We start from the raw sequence: 20994 nt of genomic DNA on the forward strand, positions 1-20994 counted from the left end.
ATGAGTTGCAGAGGACGGAGGGTAGAGGCAGGCAGATTTCAGAAGAGGCTGTTACAGAAGTCAAGCCTGGAGAGAACCAGAGCTCTAGCAACAATGAGCTTATGGGGGGGGGGAAGAGGAAAAGGAGAGTACCTCTGAGGAGGTACAGTTGGTAGTTTGATGGAGCAGAGTGCGCCCCTGAGTATCGGCCACCTTAGCTATCAGTGGGGAGTGTCTAGGCTGCTTGCTCCTTTCAGGTCCAGCACTATAAAATTCTTACGGGAAGTCTTTCGCCTCCATAGAGTCCATGGGTTGAATGCCTAAAGGAATCTTGTCACACTCCTCGTCATAGATGGCATACATCTTAGACATAAAGGCGTCCCTAGGGGGTGGGACCTATTCCAGCAGAATCCACAAAGCCGATCAGCGCCCTCTAAAAAGGCACTGTGGCCGTGCTGCACGAAGAGAGCAGGGCCCGTTAGTGCCAAGAGATCTTGCTCCCACTTCTGAACTAGGCCAGAGCCCTTAGGCATGATGAAAGTGTCTTCTGAGGTTATCCTGCCAGTCATGAAGGGTGCAGTTGGACCCAGAGACTGTACCGCTGCATGCGCCACAGGCGCCAGAACCGCTGGATGCTTTGTGAAGATGTCAATCATCTTCAGGTGAAACCTCAATCCCATTCCTTTGTGGATGACTAGGGTTGGAAAGGGCAGCCTTAGAGCGGTGGCTCTTTCTGCGAGGAGGAAAAAGAGTGACCATGAGAGGTGACCTCTTCCAGTCATGATCCTTTTTTTCCATGTGCAGAGCTGCCGATCTTTGTAGCACCTCGACTGAGAACCTTCACCTTGTGGACAATAGTGAAAAGCTTTGCCTCCCATTCCCAGAGGGCTTTCGGGTGCATATACTGACACGACCCGCAATCTTGGGTGTCGTGGTCCTCACCCAAGCACTATAAGCATATCTGGTGCAGATCAGAGACCAATATCTGATGGCCGCAATCTACACATGGCTTGAACCTGAAGGTCTTTGGAGTCAGCATGGTGTTTTCAAAAATAAGAATTGTCAACAAGCGTGTTCCCAATTGGTGAACAGATTGCGCAGAAAAAAGGAACCTAGGTCATGGGGCGCTGGACCGCTACAGATGCCGGCACCAACATTATATCCAGTGAGGGGCACTTCGAGGTGTCAAGGTGGAACAGACGCAGAGCCGCACAGCGCCCCCAGGCAGAAGAAGCACTTCTGGAGAACAGCTGTGCTGCGTTATCATATTTCAGGAATCTGTGGCAGGAAGAAATCCGTTAAAAACAAGAATGTGTTTTGCAGCCCCTGTGCAGTGTCAAGGTTGAACAGGAACTTCATCAGTTTGACTTTTTACTGGCTACCTGTACGACCAACTCCAAAATCTGTTCTCAACGACTAATGCTATCCTCCAGTGTGCGTCATGCTTTATAATGGCTTCTAAATAATGTGGTAAATACAAAATATATTACTTATCTATGAATGGTGCAAAGTCCCCTGTTGTCTTATTGTGCCTTATGCTCAATAATGGGTGCCAACAATTTGGGCTTAAACATCCAAGAGTGACAATGTTGATGCCTTGCGTCATCAACCATTAGGGGTTCTGAACAACACTGCCACATCTGTTGTTGAGTTGGTACTTGCAGGTTGTCTGCTAGTGGTGATGATGTGATTGCCTCGACAGTCCTTTGCTAAATGCTGGCTATAGTGCAACAAATAAGATATGTTCATATCTTGTGCCATATTGTTTCAATAAGTCAATTTGTGTGATTTTAAAACTCCATTCATTAAACTGTACTTTGTAATAAACTGATAAAAAGCATGGAACATACTCTGCTACATCAACAAACATTTCAGACATACAGATAATAAAAGAAGCATATGCTATATTATACTTTAAAGTTCTCACCTGGAAATGTGGACTGGAAACACATTTGGCCAACTGCCTAAAAAGAGGCTCCATAACTTTTACAAATTCGGACGGTTCAATAACATCTAAAATCTCTTCTAGTTCATTTAAAAACATTACTTCTTTCGGACTGTGCGTCTTTGGCCAGTATTTCAGGAGTGCCATCACTACCTGCAAAGCAACACCACAATTACAAAATGTACAGCAAGGAAGCAAGCATTCTGTTTTTAACAGGGAACTGATGATTATGTTAAAGTCAAACATAGAAATTTGCTACTTACGTGTAACTATAGTTTTCCAGTGTTGGCATCTTTCATATGTTCAGATGCTTGAAATATTTGCCATCAGTATGGAAAACCTCGGTACTGAAATACCCTTGAAATCGGTTGAAATATTTGAAGTGCGCGTTAGTGCAGTACTGGAATACATGATTGTTATTTTTATAACTTATCTGTCTGGGTCTTGTTAGGGTAGATTTTCATTTTTATGCACAATCAACTCCACATGCGAGTCTGTCTGCTATTTCTGCTGGGCTACTGGATTTTAGGTCTGTTCCCTTGAGTGAGTGGAAACCTTTTGCCACACTCATTCTTTTACCCTTTCTTTTGGGATACTTTGTGTTTTTTTTATACATTTTTCTAGGGAGTTATACTTTCCTCCAAGTTTTGTGGCTCTGTCTTACGCATCACACAGCACTCTTTGTGCAGTGTTGCTGGAGCCCTTTTCCCTTTTAATTTTCTGTATTGGGGGATATTTATATCCTTCATATCTGTTCTTGTTGTGAGATCAGCACACCCCACCATAAGTGGAGTGGTAAGGGGCTAGTAACTATCCCCTTTCTCACGGCTCCTTTAACGTTTTGGTTACAGTGACAAGCTAATCTGAATGGCTGGTGACGGTGGTTTTATCCTACCTACTTTTGTGCAATTTTTACTTCCAGGCTGTACTCACAGCCGCAGTAGTGCACAGAAGGATCACCATTGACCCAAAATGGTGAGATTGTTCTTTTTTTTGCCATTTATTTCTTGCTGGTCTCTTTTTGGTCCTTCTGCTGTGCCGGGTGGAGGTCCTGGTTTCACTTTGGTCTTCGGCTGGAATCCGTTGTGAAGCCTACCAAGACTATTCTAGTGTGCCTGAGGACAGGAAATAAGGGTGGAGGGGGAAGATGGGGGGAGGGGGAGGAGGAGGAGGAATCTGAAACTCCACTGTTCTTTGTCTTCTGTTGTGCCTGTCTGGAACCAGTTCCAACTAGGGGTCTGGCTTGCCTAAAAGGACAGCCACCACCCAGAGTTTGAATGGTGCATGGGTGCTGATTGGCTGGGTTGCTGCATAAAAGGCATGGATGCTGAGGCTGAAGATAAGCTGACCCATGGAACAGAAGAATCGATGAGGAAGTAGAGGAGAGATGTCCACAGCCACATCCAGACGACCGGAGAGGCCTGCTTTGTAATCGCTGCTGTCCGACCCAGTCTTCCAAGCATCAGGAGACCTCCGAAGAGGATGACTCTTCCCTTTAGATTGGTGGGACCAGCCAGTCTTGAGAAGACCTGCATTTCGAGCCATCCGCTCATCAGTTGTGACCTTCACGGGCTGCAAACTGCCAACACCCTGGGACCACTGGCCACTTTTCAGAGCATTGTCCTCCTAAAATCGAATCCTCCCAAAACTATGGTGGACTCCTGACCTCCAGAGGCAAGATTCACTCCTTGAAGTCCCCTCACCAGAGTGCAGGACAGAGATGAATCGACCAGGTGGTAATCGTTCTACACTGGTGCTTCCCAAAAGACACCAAAAATCACAGAACTCTGCAGAATCCTTTATAGCATCCTCTTCAAGAGATCCACTCCAGTGTCCCTTCATTCGTCTGCCTGACCAAGAATCCGGTGACCAGGTCTGCTGCAGCATCAAGGGGGCCTTGTGCTGCAACCTCTTCTTCACTCATAAGGTACTGTGAGACTCTGGGTAGAATTTACTGTGACAAATCCAAGGATTACATCCCTTTCCATCGACAAGGAAACTGCTCCAGTGACCAAATCCCACCGGCGGCCAAAAGCTTCTTACAACTTACCCTTTCTAAATACACCAGGCCAAAAGTGTATATGTGTAGAAGGGAATTAATTCCCAGGCTATATAATGCTGCGATGAGGAAGAACCCTGAAAGTGCTACAATGAAAAATAAATTTACTTTTACTGTGACAAGGAGGCCCTACCCTGAGGCAAGAGAAGAAGTGAGCGAGAATCGGAGTTCGCTCCTTCCCGATACCCATTTGTGTGGAGACGCCACACAAGGTTCAGGGAGGAGTCCGCTGAACGGGGGCTTCAACAGCTGGTGTAGGAGGTGCAGAACAGAGAGAGAGAACAGCCACGTGTCTGAAATCCCACAAGGACCTCCCCAAGCAGCTTGGAGGCAAGACGCAATACGAATTAGTCTACAAAGGTACTGCCTGGGGAGAGTGGGTTACAGCATACTGAATGCGTGATAACAGGGTTGATCGGCAATGAAATATATAAGTTACTCACCGTAGTGACTAACGCATTCATAGTCCATAGCCCACTTTCCTCCATACTGTATGGGCGTCCCTTCCTAGGGACAGGAGACAGAACCGTTTTTACCAGAAAAACCTTCTTCCCCTTTAAATTTAGAGGCGCACGGGGGTGCAGCCCTGGGACCATGCGCTATACTGACTCCACCCACCGGTGCCACTCCTCAGTCCTCTTTGACGCATCAACAATATTTAGCATTGCCTAATGACACCAGTATTAGTGGGGAGGATGGTGGAAAGTATGGAGTAAAGGGGACTATGGACTAAAAGTATGTTAGTCACTACCGTGAGTAACTTATTATTTTTACGTCCCAAACCCTTTCCTACATACTGTATGGGCGATTATGACTGAATGTAGCCCCGGGGTGGAGAGGAGACCCTCCTTAAGCAAACCGGTTCCCTAGAACCACTTGTCCGAAGGCCGCATCTGATTTAGAGCCCAACAGTAGTGCTTGCAGAAAGCTGAAGCCCAGGTGGCTGCTCTGGTTATGACCTGCCATTGGAATGCAATGGCCGTGGCTATGACCGCTTGAGCGTGCACGTTGCGCTGCCCTTCATATGCCTTCATGATGGCCGCAACCATCCACCTTGCGATGGAAGCCTTGGATGCCCGATAACCGGGTCTGGAGCCCCCCAAGGTGACAGAGTGCGTCCGACTTGCAGAAGCCCTTGGTCATATCCAGATAGAATTTCAAAGTGTGTCTGACATCCAGACAGTGCAAGACTCTGAGCCTCATCCTTGGGGTCAGCAAAGAAAGTAGGAAGAACCATTTCCTTGTTCAGATGGAAAGCGAGGGGTACCTTGGGTAAGAACGCCAGGTGCGTCCTCAGGACCTCCTTATATTTGTGGAAAGTGGTACAGGGTTCTGAAATTGCCAGAGCCTGGATTTCGCCGACTCTGCGAGCAGAGGTGTGTCCTACCAGCATAGCTGTCTTGAGGGTGACCAGCCTGATGTCCGCGGACGCCACTGGCTCGAAGGGTTTGTGCGCCAGGGCGGTCAATACCACATTGGAGGTCCCACACAGGGTGTGGCTTCTTGATGGGCGGGTAAAGCCTGGCTAGGCCCGCCAGATGTTTGACTATCGGGTTGGAAGAGGAGAAGACCACTTCCTCCGAATTCCTGCAGGCCGTTATGGCTGATAGATGGGTGCGACATGTGTCCATCTGTACGCCTGAGTGAGCAAGGTGTGCCGAGAAGGAGAGCACATCGTCCAGTGTGCACGTCAGGGGGTCGATCTCCTTAGAGTCTGTCCAGTGACAGAATCTGCTCCATGTGCTCTTGTATTGACGCCTAGTGTCTTTGCTCCTAGCGCCCTGGGATTATCTCCAGGTTAGCCCTGGATAGGCTCAGGTGCTTGAGGGTGATCTGCTCAGGAACCATGCTGCGACAGCTAATTTCTGAGCAGCGGGGTGGAGCACCCTGTCCCCTGCTCGGACAGGAGAAGTGCTGGATCCAGCGGGAGCTGAATGTGTGATCTGACAGAGAGGTTCCGCACTTCGGAGAACCATGGTCTTGCCGGCCACCAAGGCACTATCAGAATGATGCGAAGGTGACAAGTTTCCTTGATCTTGCAGAGTACCCTGGGAATCAGGGGTGTGGGAGGAAAGGCATAGGCTGTCATGTCCTCCCATTGAATCTGCATATCATCGCCCATGGAGCCATCGACCTGCCCCTGCTGTGATGCAAACTGATGGCACTTCCTGTTCTGCCAGGAGGCAAATAAATCCACCTGAGGATGGACCCATGCGCTGAAGACCACCTGTAGCACCTGGTTGTTCAGTTGCCATTCGTAATTGTCCATGCCCAGCCTCCTGAGCCTGCCCGCTTCAAAGCTGGCTTCCCCCGGAAGGTGGGCGGCCATGAGGTAGATGTTTTCCAGGGCACATTCCCGCATGCTGACCGCTAGTTTGCACAGAGGAGGGGACCTGGTACCTCCCTGCTTGTTGACATAGTATATTCTGGTGGAGCTGTCGGTCTGGATCAGGACGGTCCTGCTCCGGATTAGTGGGAGGAAGGCCCCCATGTCTCTGAGATCCAGCCAGTTGATATGAGACTCCTGCTCTTGCTGTGTCCAGACCCTGTGGACGCTGTGGCTATCCAGCATGGCCCTCCAGGGATGAGTCTATAGTAATGGTGACCTGTGGAACCGGCTGCCGGAATGGCCTGCCCGTCCGTGGATTGCGGTCATTGGACCACCATGTGAGGTCCTGGTGGAGAGAAGGTGGTATGCTGACCCGCTCCAATTGGGAGTTCTTCTCCTGATTCCATGAGGCTGCGAAGTGCAGCTGTAATCAACTCATACAGAGCCTTGTGTGGGGCACGGCCAGGAGGACCGCTGCCATGATACCCAGTAGGTGCTGGTTCCACCAAGCCAAAGTCAATGGCCTGGTAAGGAAGTGCGTGGAGGCCCTCTTGATGGAGGGCTGCCACTGCATTCATGAGTCTGGTAAATACCCTGGGGCTGACTTGAGGCCAAAGGGTAGCACCTTGTACTGGAAATGACAGCCCATTATGCTGAAGCGTATGAAGGAGCAATGGGGTTGCCAAATTGGGACGTGTAGGTAGGCGTCCTTCAGATCCAGGGAGCGCATCCAATCTCCCTTGTCTAGTGTATCTGCAATGAGTGCTGGCATAACCATCTTGAATTTTTGAAGAGGGAGAGGTTGAGGGTGGATAGATCCAACACAACTCTCAGGCCAGCCTGGTGGTTCTTTTGTATAGTGAAAATCTTGTAATAGAAGCTTAAGCCCTGCTGGGAGGCAAGCACTTTTTCCACTGCCTGGCTCTTTATGAGCGACCGAATCTCTGCCAACAGAGTTGCTGTCCCAATCTGTGGGAGTGGAGGGCAGGAAGGAGGAGAGGGGGAGGTGTAATCGGTAGGCGGTACCTTGTGGAGACCGAGTGGATCCAAGAGTCCGCAAAGTTCTGGCACCAAAAATGCTTGTGAGAGGCTAGCCTGCCAACCACTCGAGGCACGTGGACCCAAAGGGACAGGCCACGCCTTTTTGTTCTCGGAGGCTGAGGAGGGAGATTGGAAGAAGCTCTTGCTTCCCCCCCCCTTTTTTTGGCTTGCGCCCGTGTTGACTCGGCGAGCGGTCAGGTTGTCTTTACTTCCGTTCCTGCAATCCCCGGAACCCGCCCAACGCCCGCCCCATATCGGAGCGTTGATGCGACTGGGTGCAACGCCTTGGGTGTGGTCTTTGTAAGAATAGATAGCGACTTTGCAGTTTGCGAGCTGTTCTTATCCAATTCTCCGTCTGTGGTAGAGTGGAAGAGGTCACTACCCTCGAAAGGAAGCTCCAATATGCGATCCAGGACGTCTGGGTTAAACTTAGTAGCCTGCAGCCAGGCTGTCCTTAACATGTCTGTGGCGATGCAGATGGCCCGGCCAGAGGTATCGATGTGGGCCACTGTGGACTCCATGATGTCCTGTGCTAACAGCTTGGCTTCTCCTAGCCCCGCCTTAAAGCAAGCCTGGCTCTGCTTGGGAAGTTCCGGAATGAAGTCCGCTATTTCCCGCAACAACCTTTGTTTAGTGGCTGCGAGCATGGCATCCGCGTTTGCTTGACGCACGGAGGCATTGGAGTACAGCTTTTTCCCGTACGCCGCCAAGATCATCTCCTCCTTGCCCAACAGCGAGTGCGTTGGGTGTGCGTTGACAGCAAGAGTGCATCTGTCTATACTTGGCATCGAGGTTGCTGATTGACATGTTGGGCTGAGTGTGGCTTGAGCCACCTCTTCTTGGCCAGAGCGACGATGTCCTTCTACATCGGGATCCCCATCCTGGTAGGGGGTCAGACCTCTGCTAAACCCCCCCCCCCCCCCCACACTCCCTTCGGGTTGCTCTACCTCGGGATGAATAAGGACCAGATATTCTGCTGAACCTGCAAGCCTGTCGTGGAAGGCCTTCACTTACGACGGTGTGTTAAGGTCCTCCTCCATGTCTGTATCCATCAGATTGTCCGGCTGGGCCACAGTGGGAGGAGGGGTGATGGGCACCGTGGGCTGCAGTGTGGAGACAAATCCGGAGGCTACTGTGGGGCTGGCTTGGAACTGGCTGCGCTGGGAACTGTGATGCCAGAGCCTTGGGAGGAATTACTATGGGCGCTGGTCAGGTGACCAGAGGGAGCAAGTCCCTGACTGCATCCCGTAGGATGGCCCCCATTTGGGGATTTCGCATCAGCCCCAATAACCTTTTCGAAGAACCTGTCTTTGGAGGCCGAAGAGGTGGCAGGAAATAGTGACGGAGTGGCTGGGAGCTGCGGGAGCGCACTGTCTGGGTTGCAGGGGGAACCTGCCCTGCGCTGCTGGTGGATAAACTGTAGGCCACATACCTGGTTGACACCAGTCCCACCTTGACACTAGTTCACCGCCTGCTTTGTTCCTAGGAGTGGCATCAGACAGTGGCCAGGTTGTCGGTCTGCGTGCCATGTGCCAGAGTCATGGTGCAATGCCCTGTGGACACAAAACTCGCTCAAGACTCTTGGTGTTGGAACATGAGGTCTATCCCGCATCTCAGGCCTGGACGGCTTATCAACCTCGACGTTGCCGCCGGTAGTGCTGCATGCAGGCGCCCCCTCGGCCATGGAGCCGGTATTCGGGCATAGTCCCTCGGGTGTAGACCCAGTAGAAGAACCTTGCGGTCCTTCAGCACTGAAACCGGTAGGGTACGGAGACCCCTCGGCTGTAAGGCCGGTAGCTGGATTAGCCTCGATGCTTGTGCTGGTAACAGAACCCGAGGGGTTCCTCCCGTTTGGGCATTTCCTCGGGAAGGAGTCACCCTTACGGGGTGCAATGGAAAATAACGGCCCTCCCTTGGGCCTCGATCTCTGCTTAACAAACCTCTTCAGATCCTCTGGAGGCAACGCCTCGAAGAGCTCCCACCACCTAGCTAGACTGTCTTCAGTGCGTGTGGAGTCCGAGCATCACACGCGGTGCAACCTACCCAGCTGTGGTCAGGGCCAAGGCAGAGGCAAAGAGCATGTGGGGAAAAGGTCCCCCGCAGGCTGGACACCTGCTAAAACCTACTGTAGTCGACATGCGTCAGGGAGGACCACGAAACTAGATGACAAAGACAAAAAGATAAGACAAGAATCTGGGGAAGAGCGCGTGGAATTATATGGCAGGGCCAAACACAGGACGCTGGTGAAATCGGCCCGTTCCCGTCGACGCGGAAAAGGGGACTGAGGAGTGGCGCCAGTGGGCAGAGTCAGGGTAGCGCATGCTCCCAGGGGCGCACCCCTGCATGCTTTTAAATTTAAAGGGTAAGAAGGTTTTTCTGGTGAAAAGGTTTCAGTCTCCCGTCCCTAAGAAGGGACACCCATACAGTATGGAGGAACGGGACGTAAGAGTGTGGGAAACATTACTCACCGTAATCGTATTTCTGATGCTTGTATCTGCTTAGATTCACATGCTGTGCATGGGCCAAAATCTAGTGGAAGCTGCGTAGTATTAGTTTGTTTTTTTAAACTCGAAAAGGGGCGTCGAACTAGGGCGTGCCAGTAATACTATCCCTAGTGTGACGTCCACTGTACCCATGATCCCTCATGCGTGTAGGACCCTCAGATTGTATTTTTTCTGACATGAGGTAGCACGAGGAGTAGCGCGAGTACAGAGTATCCAAGCAGATAGATAAGACTACAAGCATCCATGTGCCTTCTCTGAGGGGAGGAAGGGCGGGCGCATGTGAATCTAAGCAGATACAAGCATCAGAAATATGATAACGGTGAGTAATGTATCCCTTCTGAGGCTTGTGGAATCTGCTTAGATCACATGCTGTGCATAGATTAGCGAGCAGTGTTAGAAGAAGGAGGTGGGATGTGAGAAGGGTCATGAGCGAACAAATGTCTTAGAACCGCTTGTCCCACTTGAGTATCTGTCTTGGAATGAGTGTCAATAAAGTAGTGCTGAGTAAAAGTTTGAATAGAGCTCCATGTAGCTGCTTTGCAAATGGTGTCAAGGGGTACATTTGCAATGAAAGCCAGAGTGGCCTCAGTACCTCTTGTAGAGTCGGCCCCTGGCGTAAAAGGCAGTGGGTCTCATTACGACTTTGGAGGTAGCCATGCCCTTAATAAGGGCATGACTGCCTCCAAAAGCGTGTCCGGGTTCCCTGAATGGGGAAATACCGGGCCATTCCGAGTATGGAGAGCCCGGTATTTCCTCCTTCAGGGAACCCGGGCCCGGTCTTTCCCCATTCCCATTCGAGCCCGCATAGGGCTCAATGGGAATGGGGAGGGAGCTAACATGGGCCCATCACGGACTGGCCCGTTGTTAGCTCCCTGGTCCCCTTGCGGGACCCGGTATGGACGTCTGGAAAAACCAGACGTCCAGAGCTGGTCCCGCGAGGGGACCTCGTAATAGTGCGGAGTGGGTTTAACGGCACCGGCACCATTAACGGCGCTGTTAAACCCATTCCGCACAACTTATAATGAGGCCCAGTGTCTTTTCTGAAAGGGAGTAAGACAGTTGGATACATTTGACTATCCATTTAGAGATGGCACCTTTAGAGACATGATCTCCTTCTCTGCCTGTAGCTACGGAGACAAACAGCTGATCTGTCTTTCTTAGCGGTCTGGTCTTATCTACGTAGTAGAGGACCGCCCTTCTCGCATCTAGTGTGTGTAGTTTCACCTCAGCAGAGCTTTTGGGTTATTGGAAAAAGGCTGGTAGCTCAATGGACTGGTTAACATGGAATTTAGAAATAAACTTAGGCGAGAACCTAGGGTGAGTCCGTAGAACCAGTTTATCCTTATGGACAGTAAAGAAAGGATCCTGCACTGACAGAGCTTGAATTTCACTGACCCTTCTTATGGATGTAATGGCTACTAAGAAGGCAGTCTTATGAGTCAGGTGTTTGAGACTAGCTTTCTGCATGGGTTCAGGGGAGTGGGGGGGTCCCATGAGTTTAGCAAGCACCACGTTAAGGTCCCACCCTGGTGGTGGGTTAGAAATTGGAGGGTGGAGTCTCTTCACCCCTTCCATAAAGGCTTTGACAACTGGCACCTTCCACCATGACACCTTGTTATGGGAGGTGGTGTAGGCTGACAGTGCCGCCAGGTGTACCTTGAGTGAATTAAATACCAACCCTGCGTCCAGTAAGTGGAGCATGTAGGTAACAATATTGGAAGGAGTGCAATCAACTTGGTTGATTTGTTTATTCTGGCACCAGATAACAAATCATTTCCACTTATCAAAGTAACAGTGCCTTGTGTTAGGTTTTCTTGATTCTTTTAAGATATCCATACATCTCTGGGGTAAATTTAGATGGCCGAACTGACTTCAGGAGCCATGCTGACAAGTTCAACGAGTTCGGTTGAGGATGCACGGTTTGTCCTTCGTGCTTGGAGAGTAGGTTCTACCGGCACGGGAGTCTGATGGGGTAGCACACCGCCAGTCTGCGTAGGTGTGGGAACCATGGTTGTCTCGCCCACATAGGAGCAACTGGGATGAGTGTCATCGATTCCCTGTGTATCTTATTGACCACCCTCATCTGAGGTGTTGGTGGAAAAGCGTAGGCAAACATCCCTGACCAGTTCATCCATAGCGCGTTCCACTTGGAGCCTGGCTGGGGAACCTGGATGCGAATTCTGGGCATTGTCTGCTTTCGCTTGTGGCGAATAATAGGTCTATAGTGGGGAAACCCCACTAAGAGAAGAGATCTTCTACGACTTCGTGTAGATGCCATTTGTGTTCTTCTGGGAGGGGATCTCTGCTCAAAGCGTCCGCCAGAGAATTGAGATCCCCTGGAACATGTTGAGACGACAGGTTAATGTTCCGTCTGAGTGCCCATATCCCAATTTTGTGGACAAGCCTGGACAGGTTTGGCGAACAAATGCCCCCTTGTTTATGTAAAACATTGGCGTTGTGCTGTCTGTTAGGATCTGCACTGACAGGTTGGATAGGTGGGGGTTGAACGCCCGAAGCGCTCTGAAGACTGCCAGAAGTTCTAGCACGTTGATGTGATTCTGAGCCACTGTGTGAGACCAGAGACCCTGAGCTGTGTGGTGAAGGTGGTGTGCGCCCCACCCTGACAGAGAAGCGTCTGTTGTGACTACGGCCTGTATTTCTGGATCGTAAAAGTGTTTCCCCTTTGCAAGATTTTCTCTTGTCCACCAGCGAAGACTCTGTACTAGTGTTGGCGAAACAACCACTAGATTGTCCCACTGACCACTTGCCTGAGACCACTGTTTCGCCAACAATTCCTGCATGGGTCGCATGCGCAGGCGCTTGCCTAGTAAATACACAGCTTTACGCACCCTTATCTGGCGACTCGACTAATATTGAGGAATTTGGAGTAACAGATTCCGAATTCTTTCCTCTAATGGAAAGGCCAACCCATCTTTGGTGTCTAGGACAGCTCCTAGGAACTGGTTGGAGGTGCTTGGCACCAGGCTTGATTTTTTTTCCTCGTTGATTGAGAAGCCCAATTGGAAGAGGAGGTTGATTGTTCTTTGAATGTTTGAACTGCGAATTACAGGGGTTTCTCCTGTAATGAGCGTGTCGTCTAGGTAAGGGTACACTGGGATTGCCTCCCTGCATAGGTGAGCTGCCACCACCGCCAGTACATCAGTGAATACCCTTGGAGCCGATCCTGAATCCTCTGTGCGCTGGGAGCATGGAAATATGAAAATAAGCATCTTTCATATCAAAAGTTGCCATGTAATCTCCTCTTTTTAGTAGGGGGATTACTTCCTGAAGTGTAGTCATGCACATTTTTTGTGGCTTGACATACTTGTTTACAGTTTTTTTGGCACAAGGAAGTAAGTTGAATAAATACCCTGGTTTGCGTGGTTGCCCGGGACGAGTTATATCGCGTCCTTTGCAAGAAGAATGCAGATCTCCTCAAGGAGGATTCTTTGGTGCTCCAGGAAGTGTATCTTCTGTCTTGGAGGATGGTCGCGGTGGCTTTCCAGTAGCACTATACAGTATCCCGCGGACACTGTGGACAGCACCCATCTATCCGAAGTGATCCCTTCCCATGCGTGGGTGAAGATGGAAATGTGCCCCCCTACTGGGGATGCATGGGAAGGGACCCGGAGCGGAAAATCACTGTTTATTGGGAGGGGTAGCGCCTCTACCTGGGCTGCCTCCCCCCTACCACGGCCCCTCTTTTGCCCTACGGCGAAACCCTGGGTAACTTGTTGGTTGCCGCCCCACGAGGTTCCATGGTTCTGATAGTAATTGGAACCTCTCTGGGGTTGTGGGTTTGTTAGTTGGCCAAGGGACTTTAAGGCGTCATATTTGTCCTTAGCCGTTTTTAGTACCTCCTCCACTGCTTTGCCAAACATGACGTTTGGTTCTACCGGCATGTCAATGAGGGTGGCTCTGGTCTCGGGTTTAAACCCCGACTGCCTCAGCCAACCGTGTCTTTTGATTTCTGTGTTTTCTGCTATCAGCCTCCCTGCATGGTCTGCTGCATCGAAGTTAGCCTTGAGAATGCATCCGGACACTGATCATCCTTCCGACGCAATCTGGGCCAACTGGCTCTTTAGAGGTTCTGGTGCGGAGGCTTGCCAGCAGAGTGGTGGTATTGGCAATAAGTGCTTGGTATGCCGACGTTGATGCCACCTTCCGTGCTAGACCATATATTCTCTTGCTCTCCTGGTCCGGGGGAGCTTCTGAAGATGCTAGTGGTGTTCCTGCTCTTTTTCTGGTGGTTGTAACCACTAATGAGTCGTGTTTTAGCTGACCCCTTATTTAAAGTGGGTCGGAGGGGGCGGCCCTAAATAACTTTTCTATTTGTGGGTTAACTGCCCGGGTAAGATTAGGGGTGAGCAGAGAAGGATCGATTCTGCGTTGAATAGACTTTAGAATGGGGATAGCCTGGGCAATGGATCTTTTATCCCCTAGAATTTGCTCAGCAAAATCTCTCTTCTTGGCCCCCGAGTGTCAATTTGGAAATGCGCTGCCGCCTTGGCTAAAACTTCATTAAGCAAAGGCTGATTCTCAACAGGTGAGTCATTCACCAGGAGGTCCTTGGGAATAGGGGAGTCGAGACTATAGGCCTCTGCCTCATCTTCCCCATAGTAATCGACCCCAACCTGGTCGTCTAGTATTTGTACGTTTGAATCCTCACCATACTGCTGGTAAGATTCAACACTGAAAGGGTCTGAAATTAGCCCCTGAATTTGAGTCTCAGTACGGAGTCTCTCAGAAGGAGGTTGAGGATCTTTGGATCCCGAAGGGGCAGAGGTAGCAGGGGTATTGTGATAGCTTTGAAAATAATTAGGGTCTTTTTCATAAAAATCTGCAGAAAAGGACATTCTCCTCATTACTCTGTCAATGTCTTCCCAGTTCCATTCCTTGGAACTGGGAATAACTCTTTCCTGCTGTGGTTCCTCCTCTATTCCCATATCCTGGGGAGTGGGAGGGACAATATTTGGCCTAGTGACCGGGTCAGAGGCATTGGACCTTTCTAAAGGTGGTTTGCGTTTCTCCTTCTGAACCTGGTGTTCAGAGGCTTTATGTTGTTTTTCCCCTTTCCCATGTGTAGAGGAATGTTTTCCTAACCCCTTGGACTTCCCTGAATCTTTCGACGCTTGGCGTCGAGATTCGGAGCATGGATCACGAGATTCAGGAGTGTTGGAAGATGGGCATTGAATCTCAGAAGCAGACATCGAACTAAGTACCGGAGTAGCCTTCGAACATGCTGCCTGGGGGTAGAGGTCAGATTCGTCTTCCGACGACCATACCTCCGTGACTTTAAGTAATGACTTTAGGTAATGTGGCACTTTTAGCAATCGTAGACATGGGGCGACCATGACATGGAATGCCCAGGGGACACTGATTCTGCGGACTGCTCTCTCTTTGCCTTTTTCTGTCTATCAGTCAACACGCGTGTCGAATCTTGGGTGGGGTGAGTGCGTTTAGTGGAAGATGTGTGGGTAGCGCTCTTGCCGCCGGGTGTTGTCCCCATAACTGATCCACCGGTCAGTCCTCCGGGGTCGGGGGCTTGCACGTGGGTGCCTGACAACACCTATGCCTTCGCCTTCCGATACGGTGGCGTTGCTGCCATCGCTGAAGGAACCCACTGCATCCATGGCTTCGAGTTGCCTGGCGTAGTGGGCCCAACGCTTGGTCGAGCGGTCCTTAAGTGTCTTGGCTTTGAAGAGCTTACAAGCTCTACAATTTGTCTCAGGGTGGTCCCATGGAAGACACAGGTTATAGGTATTATGTTTATCTACCCAGGGGAATTTACGGTTGCACTTCGGACAGAATTTAAATGGAGTGCTCTCCATATGTCAATATCTAGCAACGGGCGGATATTCCCCTTCGTCAGGCCGGGAATCCTCGGTAAAAGAAAAAATCATTATCAGTTTCGTTTCTGATCTGCCTTTCTCAGTAGTAACCAATCACTGGTCTCTGGGTCATACTGCCCCCAGCCAATGACTGCCCTCTCCCTAAGCCCTGCCTCTGGCAGCCATCTTCAGATTTTGACTGCACGCTCAAGTGTTGGGAGTCCTCGTGTTTAGCTCGCGAGCTTTTGCTGCGTTTTTGCGCTTTTTCAAAGAGAATCAAATTTTTCGGTCAAATAGAGCCTCAAGCTCCACCGTCTCTACATCCGATTAACGGGTATCCATGTCGGATTTTTCTACGCCCCTCAAGGGTGAAGATTTCGTCGAGTTACGCTTCTTGGAGGAGTCCAGAAGTTTCTGCGGCCTACCCGAACATGGCCCAGGAGAAAGGAAGCTTGACGCCCAGAAAGCTGGATGCCAGCTGCAGAATGTGTTCAAGGAGGACGAGCACTCAAAATGTCTCTGCCTTCATGAGGACAAAACGCACGTGGAGAAGGACTGTGCGTTTTGCAGGAACATGTCGGAACGGATCATCAGGGACCGAGACCTTTGTCTCTCCAACTGGCTGGAAGGAAAGGGCCCATCAGGTGAGAAGCAGAAGAAGTCTGTGTGGTCTTCTAAGTCCTGTGAGGGCGCTCCGGCGACGGGGGCCCAACAGAAGGCAAAGCACCGCGAGTCCTTGGGCACAGGGAGTGCCGAACGGTCAGGCTCCTCGGATGCCAGGCAGGGCGCACCCTCTCCAGCGCTTTTAAAAACCACGAGCCAACGCTCTGGCTCAGGGAAGAGGAAGGCCGAGAACCCAGCAAAGCTTCTGGAGAGGCCCCGGTCGAGCTTGAAGGATCCGGCCAAGGGGGAGCGAGGCAGTGACCCTCCCCCCAAGGTGAAGGCCACAGGCCCTCACAAGGTGGTAAAGGCCTTGATTCACCCGGCAGAGGCCTCTATCGAGGAAGTCGCGGCAGCCCTGGCGCAGCCTGTGGAGGCTACACCAGTGGAGGCGACCTCTGGGTCCAGAGTCTCCCTGCCTCCGCAGAGGGAAGCCTCTTTCAGACCCATCGAAAAGTCCCTGTGAAGACCCCGGTGGGAAAAGAGGGGGGCCGGTGGCCATTGTGGACACGGATACAGCATCCGAGGAGGAGCTGGTAGAAGTCTTAGAGGGCCTCGACGAGGGCGTCGAAGATGCCCGTTCCCACAGGAGGGATCCCGAAGGTGACGACGAGCGCGACGGCGGCACCAGCGAGGGTCCTAGTTACCCATTGCTTCCGGAGCCGCAGGATAACTAGGCGGCCATTTTGTTGGCGATACAATCCTTATGTTCGGAGATAAGGACGAGATTGCCCTTACCACCGACGGAGGATCCGGAACCCAGCTCGATGGAGGAGCCAGAGCCTGGCCCGGCGGGAAGCCCCCCGAACAAGAGAAGACGGATCCATCCAGCCCCGCCTTTTCAGCCCTCGCGGCCTGCTCAACCTTTGCCCACGTCCCCCGTCCCTAGGGATGATACGGGAACGGACACGGCTACGACGGGTACCGACGATGATGGCAGTGACGACAGGACGGAGCTCCCATCGCCCCCAGCCTGGGCCTCCCCGCCCGACGAGATCCGATCTTTCCATGCAATGATCGCCAGGGCATCCAAGCTTTTTCAGCTCTGCCCCGAAGAGAAGGAAGGTTTCCTTTACCAACGGTGCGAGGCCAAGAGGAAAACAGTCCTCGCCGTGCCTCTGCTGGATGACATCTGGGACGAGGGTCTTGCCCGTCTCAAGAACCCGTCTATGACGCCTGCCGAGAGGGATCAGTACGAGAAGAAGTACCGGGTCCCCGACGCGGCCCCTTTGTGCCCCTGACTCGGTCGTCTCAGCGGCGGCCAAGAAGAAAGCGGGGGTGGGGGGGGCATCGGCCTCAACGTCAACTTCCCCGCCAGACGGAGAAGGAAAAGAAGCTGGACGCAACGGGACGAGTTTTCTTGTCGACGGCAACAAAGATTAAGGCTGGCAACGCCCTCGCGATCGTGGCCCTCTACGACAGGGAGTTATGGTACAAGATCGCCCCCCTGTTGGACTTCCTACCAGACAAGAGGGCCGAGGCCCTGGAGATCTTGCAAGAAGGCAAAGTGGCGTCAGACCACGCCATTACGGTGGCAACGGACATTGCCGACACCAGTTTCCGACAGCTAGGCAACAGCGTTTGCCTTAGACGACGAGGGTGGCTCAAGGCGACGGATTTCTGCCAGGAAGTACAAGCCAAGGTTTTGGACATGCCGTTCGACGGGAACAATCTGTTAGGGAAAACAGTGGATGAGTCCCTCCAAGCCATCAAGGCAGACATGGAGACAGCTAAGGCCCTAGGCGTTCTCCGGCAGCGAAGGCCGTCCTTTCGGAGCGCCGGAGGCAAGCAGGGTGCCTCCAAGGGATTCGGCGGGGGCTCCTCTACGTACCACCAAGCGGCCCGCGCCTCGTCGCAGGAAGCCTATAGAGGACGAGGCAAGTTGGGTGGACCCCGCCGTCGTCGTCAGGGAGGCCAAGGCGGCAAGGCATCCTCCAAGCAAGATTGAACCGACAGCGGTGTCGGGCCCCCACCGAAGCACCCCCGATGGGAGGCCGGCTGGTGAAGTTAGTCAGCGTGTGGGAGTCCATCTCCACCGACCGGTGGGTGCTGGACGCTCTGGCCCAGGGGCACGCCCTTGAATTTCTAAAAAAGTGCCCCTGCATTCCACCCGTGGCCAGGAAGGAAAACCACGTCCCTCAACTACTATTGGAGGTAAGGGCGATGCTCAAAAAAGGTGCCATCGAGCTCGTCCTGAAGAGGCTCCGAAGAGGTTTCAGAGCACAGAAAAAAAACCTGTTCTTTTGAAGATGCTATCCTTGCACTGCTCTGTTACTTCCATAGTGTTAGGGACAACAGCAGGTTTTGGACATGACCAACAAGACTCTTTAATTTCGGACTTCCTGATGGTTTCATTGTTTTCTTTGAGGAAGGGAAACTTCAGAGTCAGGGCTAGCTAGACATTTCTCCCAATCCCCCCCCCTTAGCTGTTAATTCAAATAAGAGTGTGAAGCAAACGAACATGGTCTACCTCTGCACCGTAGAGCTCAAATGCTGCTCCTGCGTTTTTGAAGTGTCGATTCGTGTGTTTGGGAGTTTGCCTATACACGTTCACCCAGGCCCAACCCCTGTAAGCCTACAGAGAGACTTCTCCAAAGTCCCTGACCCTTTTTCCAACAAAGATGGTTCCTTTACCTGTTACTGAAGACTGCCTATGGAACTTCTTAACTTTCTACAGCTGTGGCTTAGCTGTTTTGCCATCCAATCCGACTGAAACACTCATAACTGGATAGGGATGGACTTCTAAAGCCTTTGTGAAATTATTGCAAAGTATGTACTTAACTTATGTTGGCTTTGTTTCATTTATTTTACCTGAAACAGATATTCTGAAAAGTTGTTACAAAGCTTTTACTTACCTTAGAATTCCATACAACCATTCTAAAAGTATTACAAAGTGGTTTACTTACTGTGAATAATGCATTGGTTTGTGTAAGTTACGTATTGTGTGTTACAGTAGTTACCTTTCTGAAGTATTACTTGCCTTAGTGTATATATAAAATAAAACATTTTTATATTACTTTAGCGTGTCAGTGTTTCTTTGGCCTATGTGTATACTCCAGTTCTTTGTACCACGCACAGCCCGTTCTCCCTCGAAAGATAAGCCTGGCTGCTCAGCCATTGCTACCAACAAAGCATATGTGGTCCAGGCCTCCAGCAAGAGCTGGAGCCCGGTGTTAGTATAGCATGTGGGGAGCACGGCATCAGGCGTGGAAACGACACGGCGAGGCCCTGCCCTCTGGCACCTCACCTCAGTCCCCTATAAACACATCTGACGCTCTGATGGCTGTGCCTACTACACATTAGCGATTGGTATACTAGCAGGGGAAGGCAGGTGGGACATATGGAGGAAAGGGGACTAAGAGGACTTTAGTCACTACAGTGAGTAACAAATTAGTCATACCCCCCCCCCCCCTTTCCTCCATCCTTGTAGGCGATTTCACCAAACAGTAACATAGGGTGGAAGTGTGATAACCTGTCTTACATCTAGGACAACGCCAAAAGGTTCTTCAGAACCACCTGACCAAACTCAATCGCGCCTGGAGCTGGTGTACAGTGAATAGTGCTTACTGAAGGCCGACGGAGTTGCCCAAGTATCAACCATGCCAATGACATCTCAAGAAGCAGGTCTCTGAAACGGGACGGACGTGGCCTTGGCTCTGACCGCATGGGCATGAATCGACTCAGAAACAGTTCTGCCCATGGCCGTGTACGGCTACAAAAAGGCCTGGACCATCCAACGGGCGATGGAAGCCTTAGAGCCGTGGGAGGAGCCCCCAAAAGTCACAAACAATGCCTCGGACTTCCTGAAGGATTTAATCCAAGAGAGAAAACTTGAGGTCTCTCTCTGCCCCGGACTGCGGGTTCGGTAAGAACACTGGCAAGCAGATCTCCCGATTCATATGAAATGGAGAGACCTTGGGCAAGAAGTTTGGGCAAGTGCGCAAGATGACCTGGTAGTTGTGAAACATGGTGAAGGGATCGGACGAGGAAAACGCCTGCAGCTCACTAACACTGCACACAGAGGTGAAATCCACCAATAAAACAGTCTTCAGTGTCACCAAGCGGATGCCCACAGAGGGTATCGGCTCGAAAGGTTTGCGCTGCAAAGCTGCCAGAACCACATTGAGGTCTCAGATCGGGTGTGGCCTATGCATCAGCGGAAAAAGCTTAGACAACCCCTTAAGGTAGGCCACTGGGTTGGCTGCAGAAAACATGCTCAGGGGGAATTCTTGTGAGCCCCAATGGCCACCAAATAAGTGCAGCAAGAATCCACCTTAACTAAAGAACGAGCCAGGTGTGCAGTTAGTATGTCACCCAGAGGACAGGGTCCAGACCCTTGTCACAAGCCCAGTGGCAGAACCTAGTCCATTTACTCTTATACTGGGACAGAGTCGAGGTCCTCCTGGCCTGCTGAATGATGTCCCAGTTGTAATCCGAAAATGGAGCATGTTGAAGCCTCAGTGGGTCAGAAACTAGGCTGCCAGCGCCAGGTACGGATGCTCCACTGCCACACCCTGCTGCGTCAGGAATCCCCCCGTTGGAGATGGGAAGGTGGACAGGACCCTGGGAGCACAAATGCAGCAGATTCACAAACCAAGTGTGATGCTGGAAATGACTTATGGAGGGACAGGGCATCCTAGTGCTTG

General features: G+C 51.3%; 1 protein-coding gene across 4 annotated transcripts in view; it reads right to left on the reverse strand.

The window, feature by feature from the left end:
• Positions 1-20994, reverse strand: part of PPP2R5C (protein phosphatase 2 regulatory subunit B'gamma) — a 1570607-nt gene that overhangs the window by 373807 nt on the left and 1175806 nt on the right. For all 4 annotated transcript variants that reach the window (XM_069637762.1, XM_069637761.1, XM_069637763.1 and 1 more), the window contains one exon: positions 1907-2077. In XM_069637762.1, the coding sequence (XP_069493863.1) occupies positions 1907-2077 (171 nt within the window). The remainder of the gene's footprint in view (positions 1-1906; positions 2078-20994) is intronic.

This window comes from Ambystoma mexicanum, chromosome 14, assembly GCF_040938575.1.
Source record: "Ambystoma mexicanum isolate Mex_15411 chromosome 14, UKY_AmexF1_1, whole genome shotgun sequence".
Taxonomy (NCBI): Eukaryota; Metazoa; Chordata; class Amphibia; order Caudata; family Ambystomatidae; genus Ambystoma; species Ambystoma mexicanum.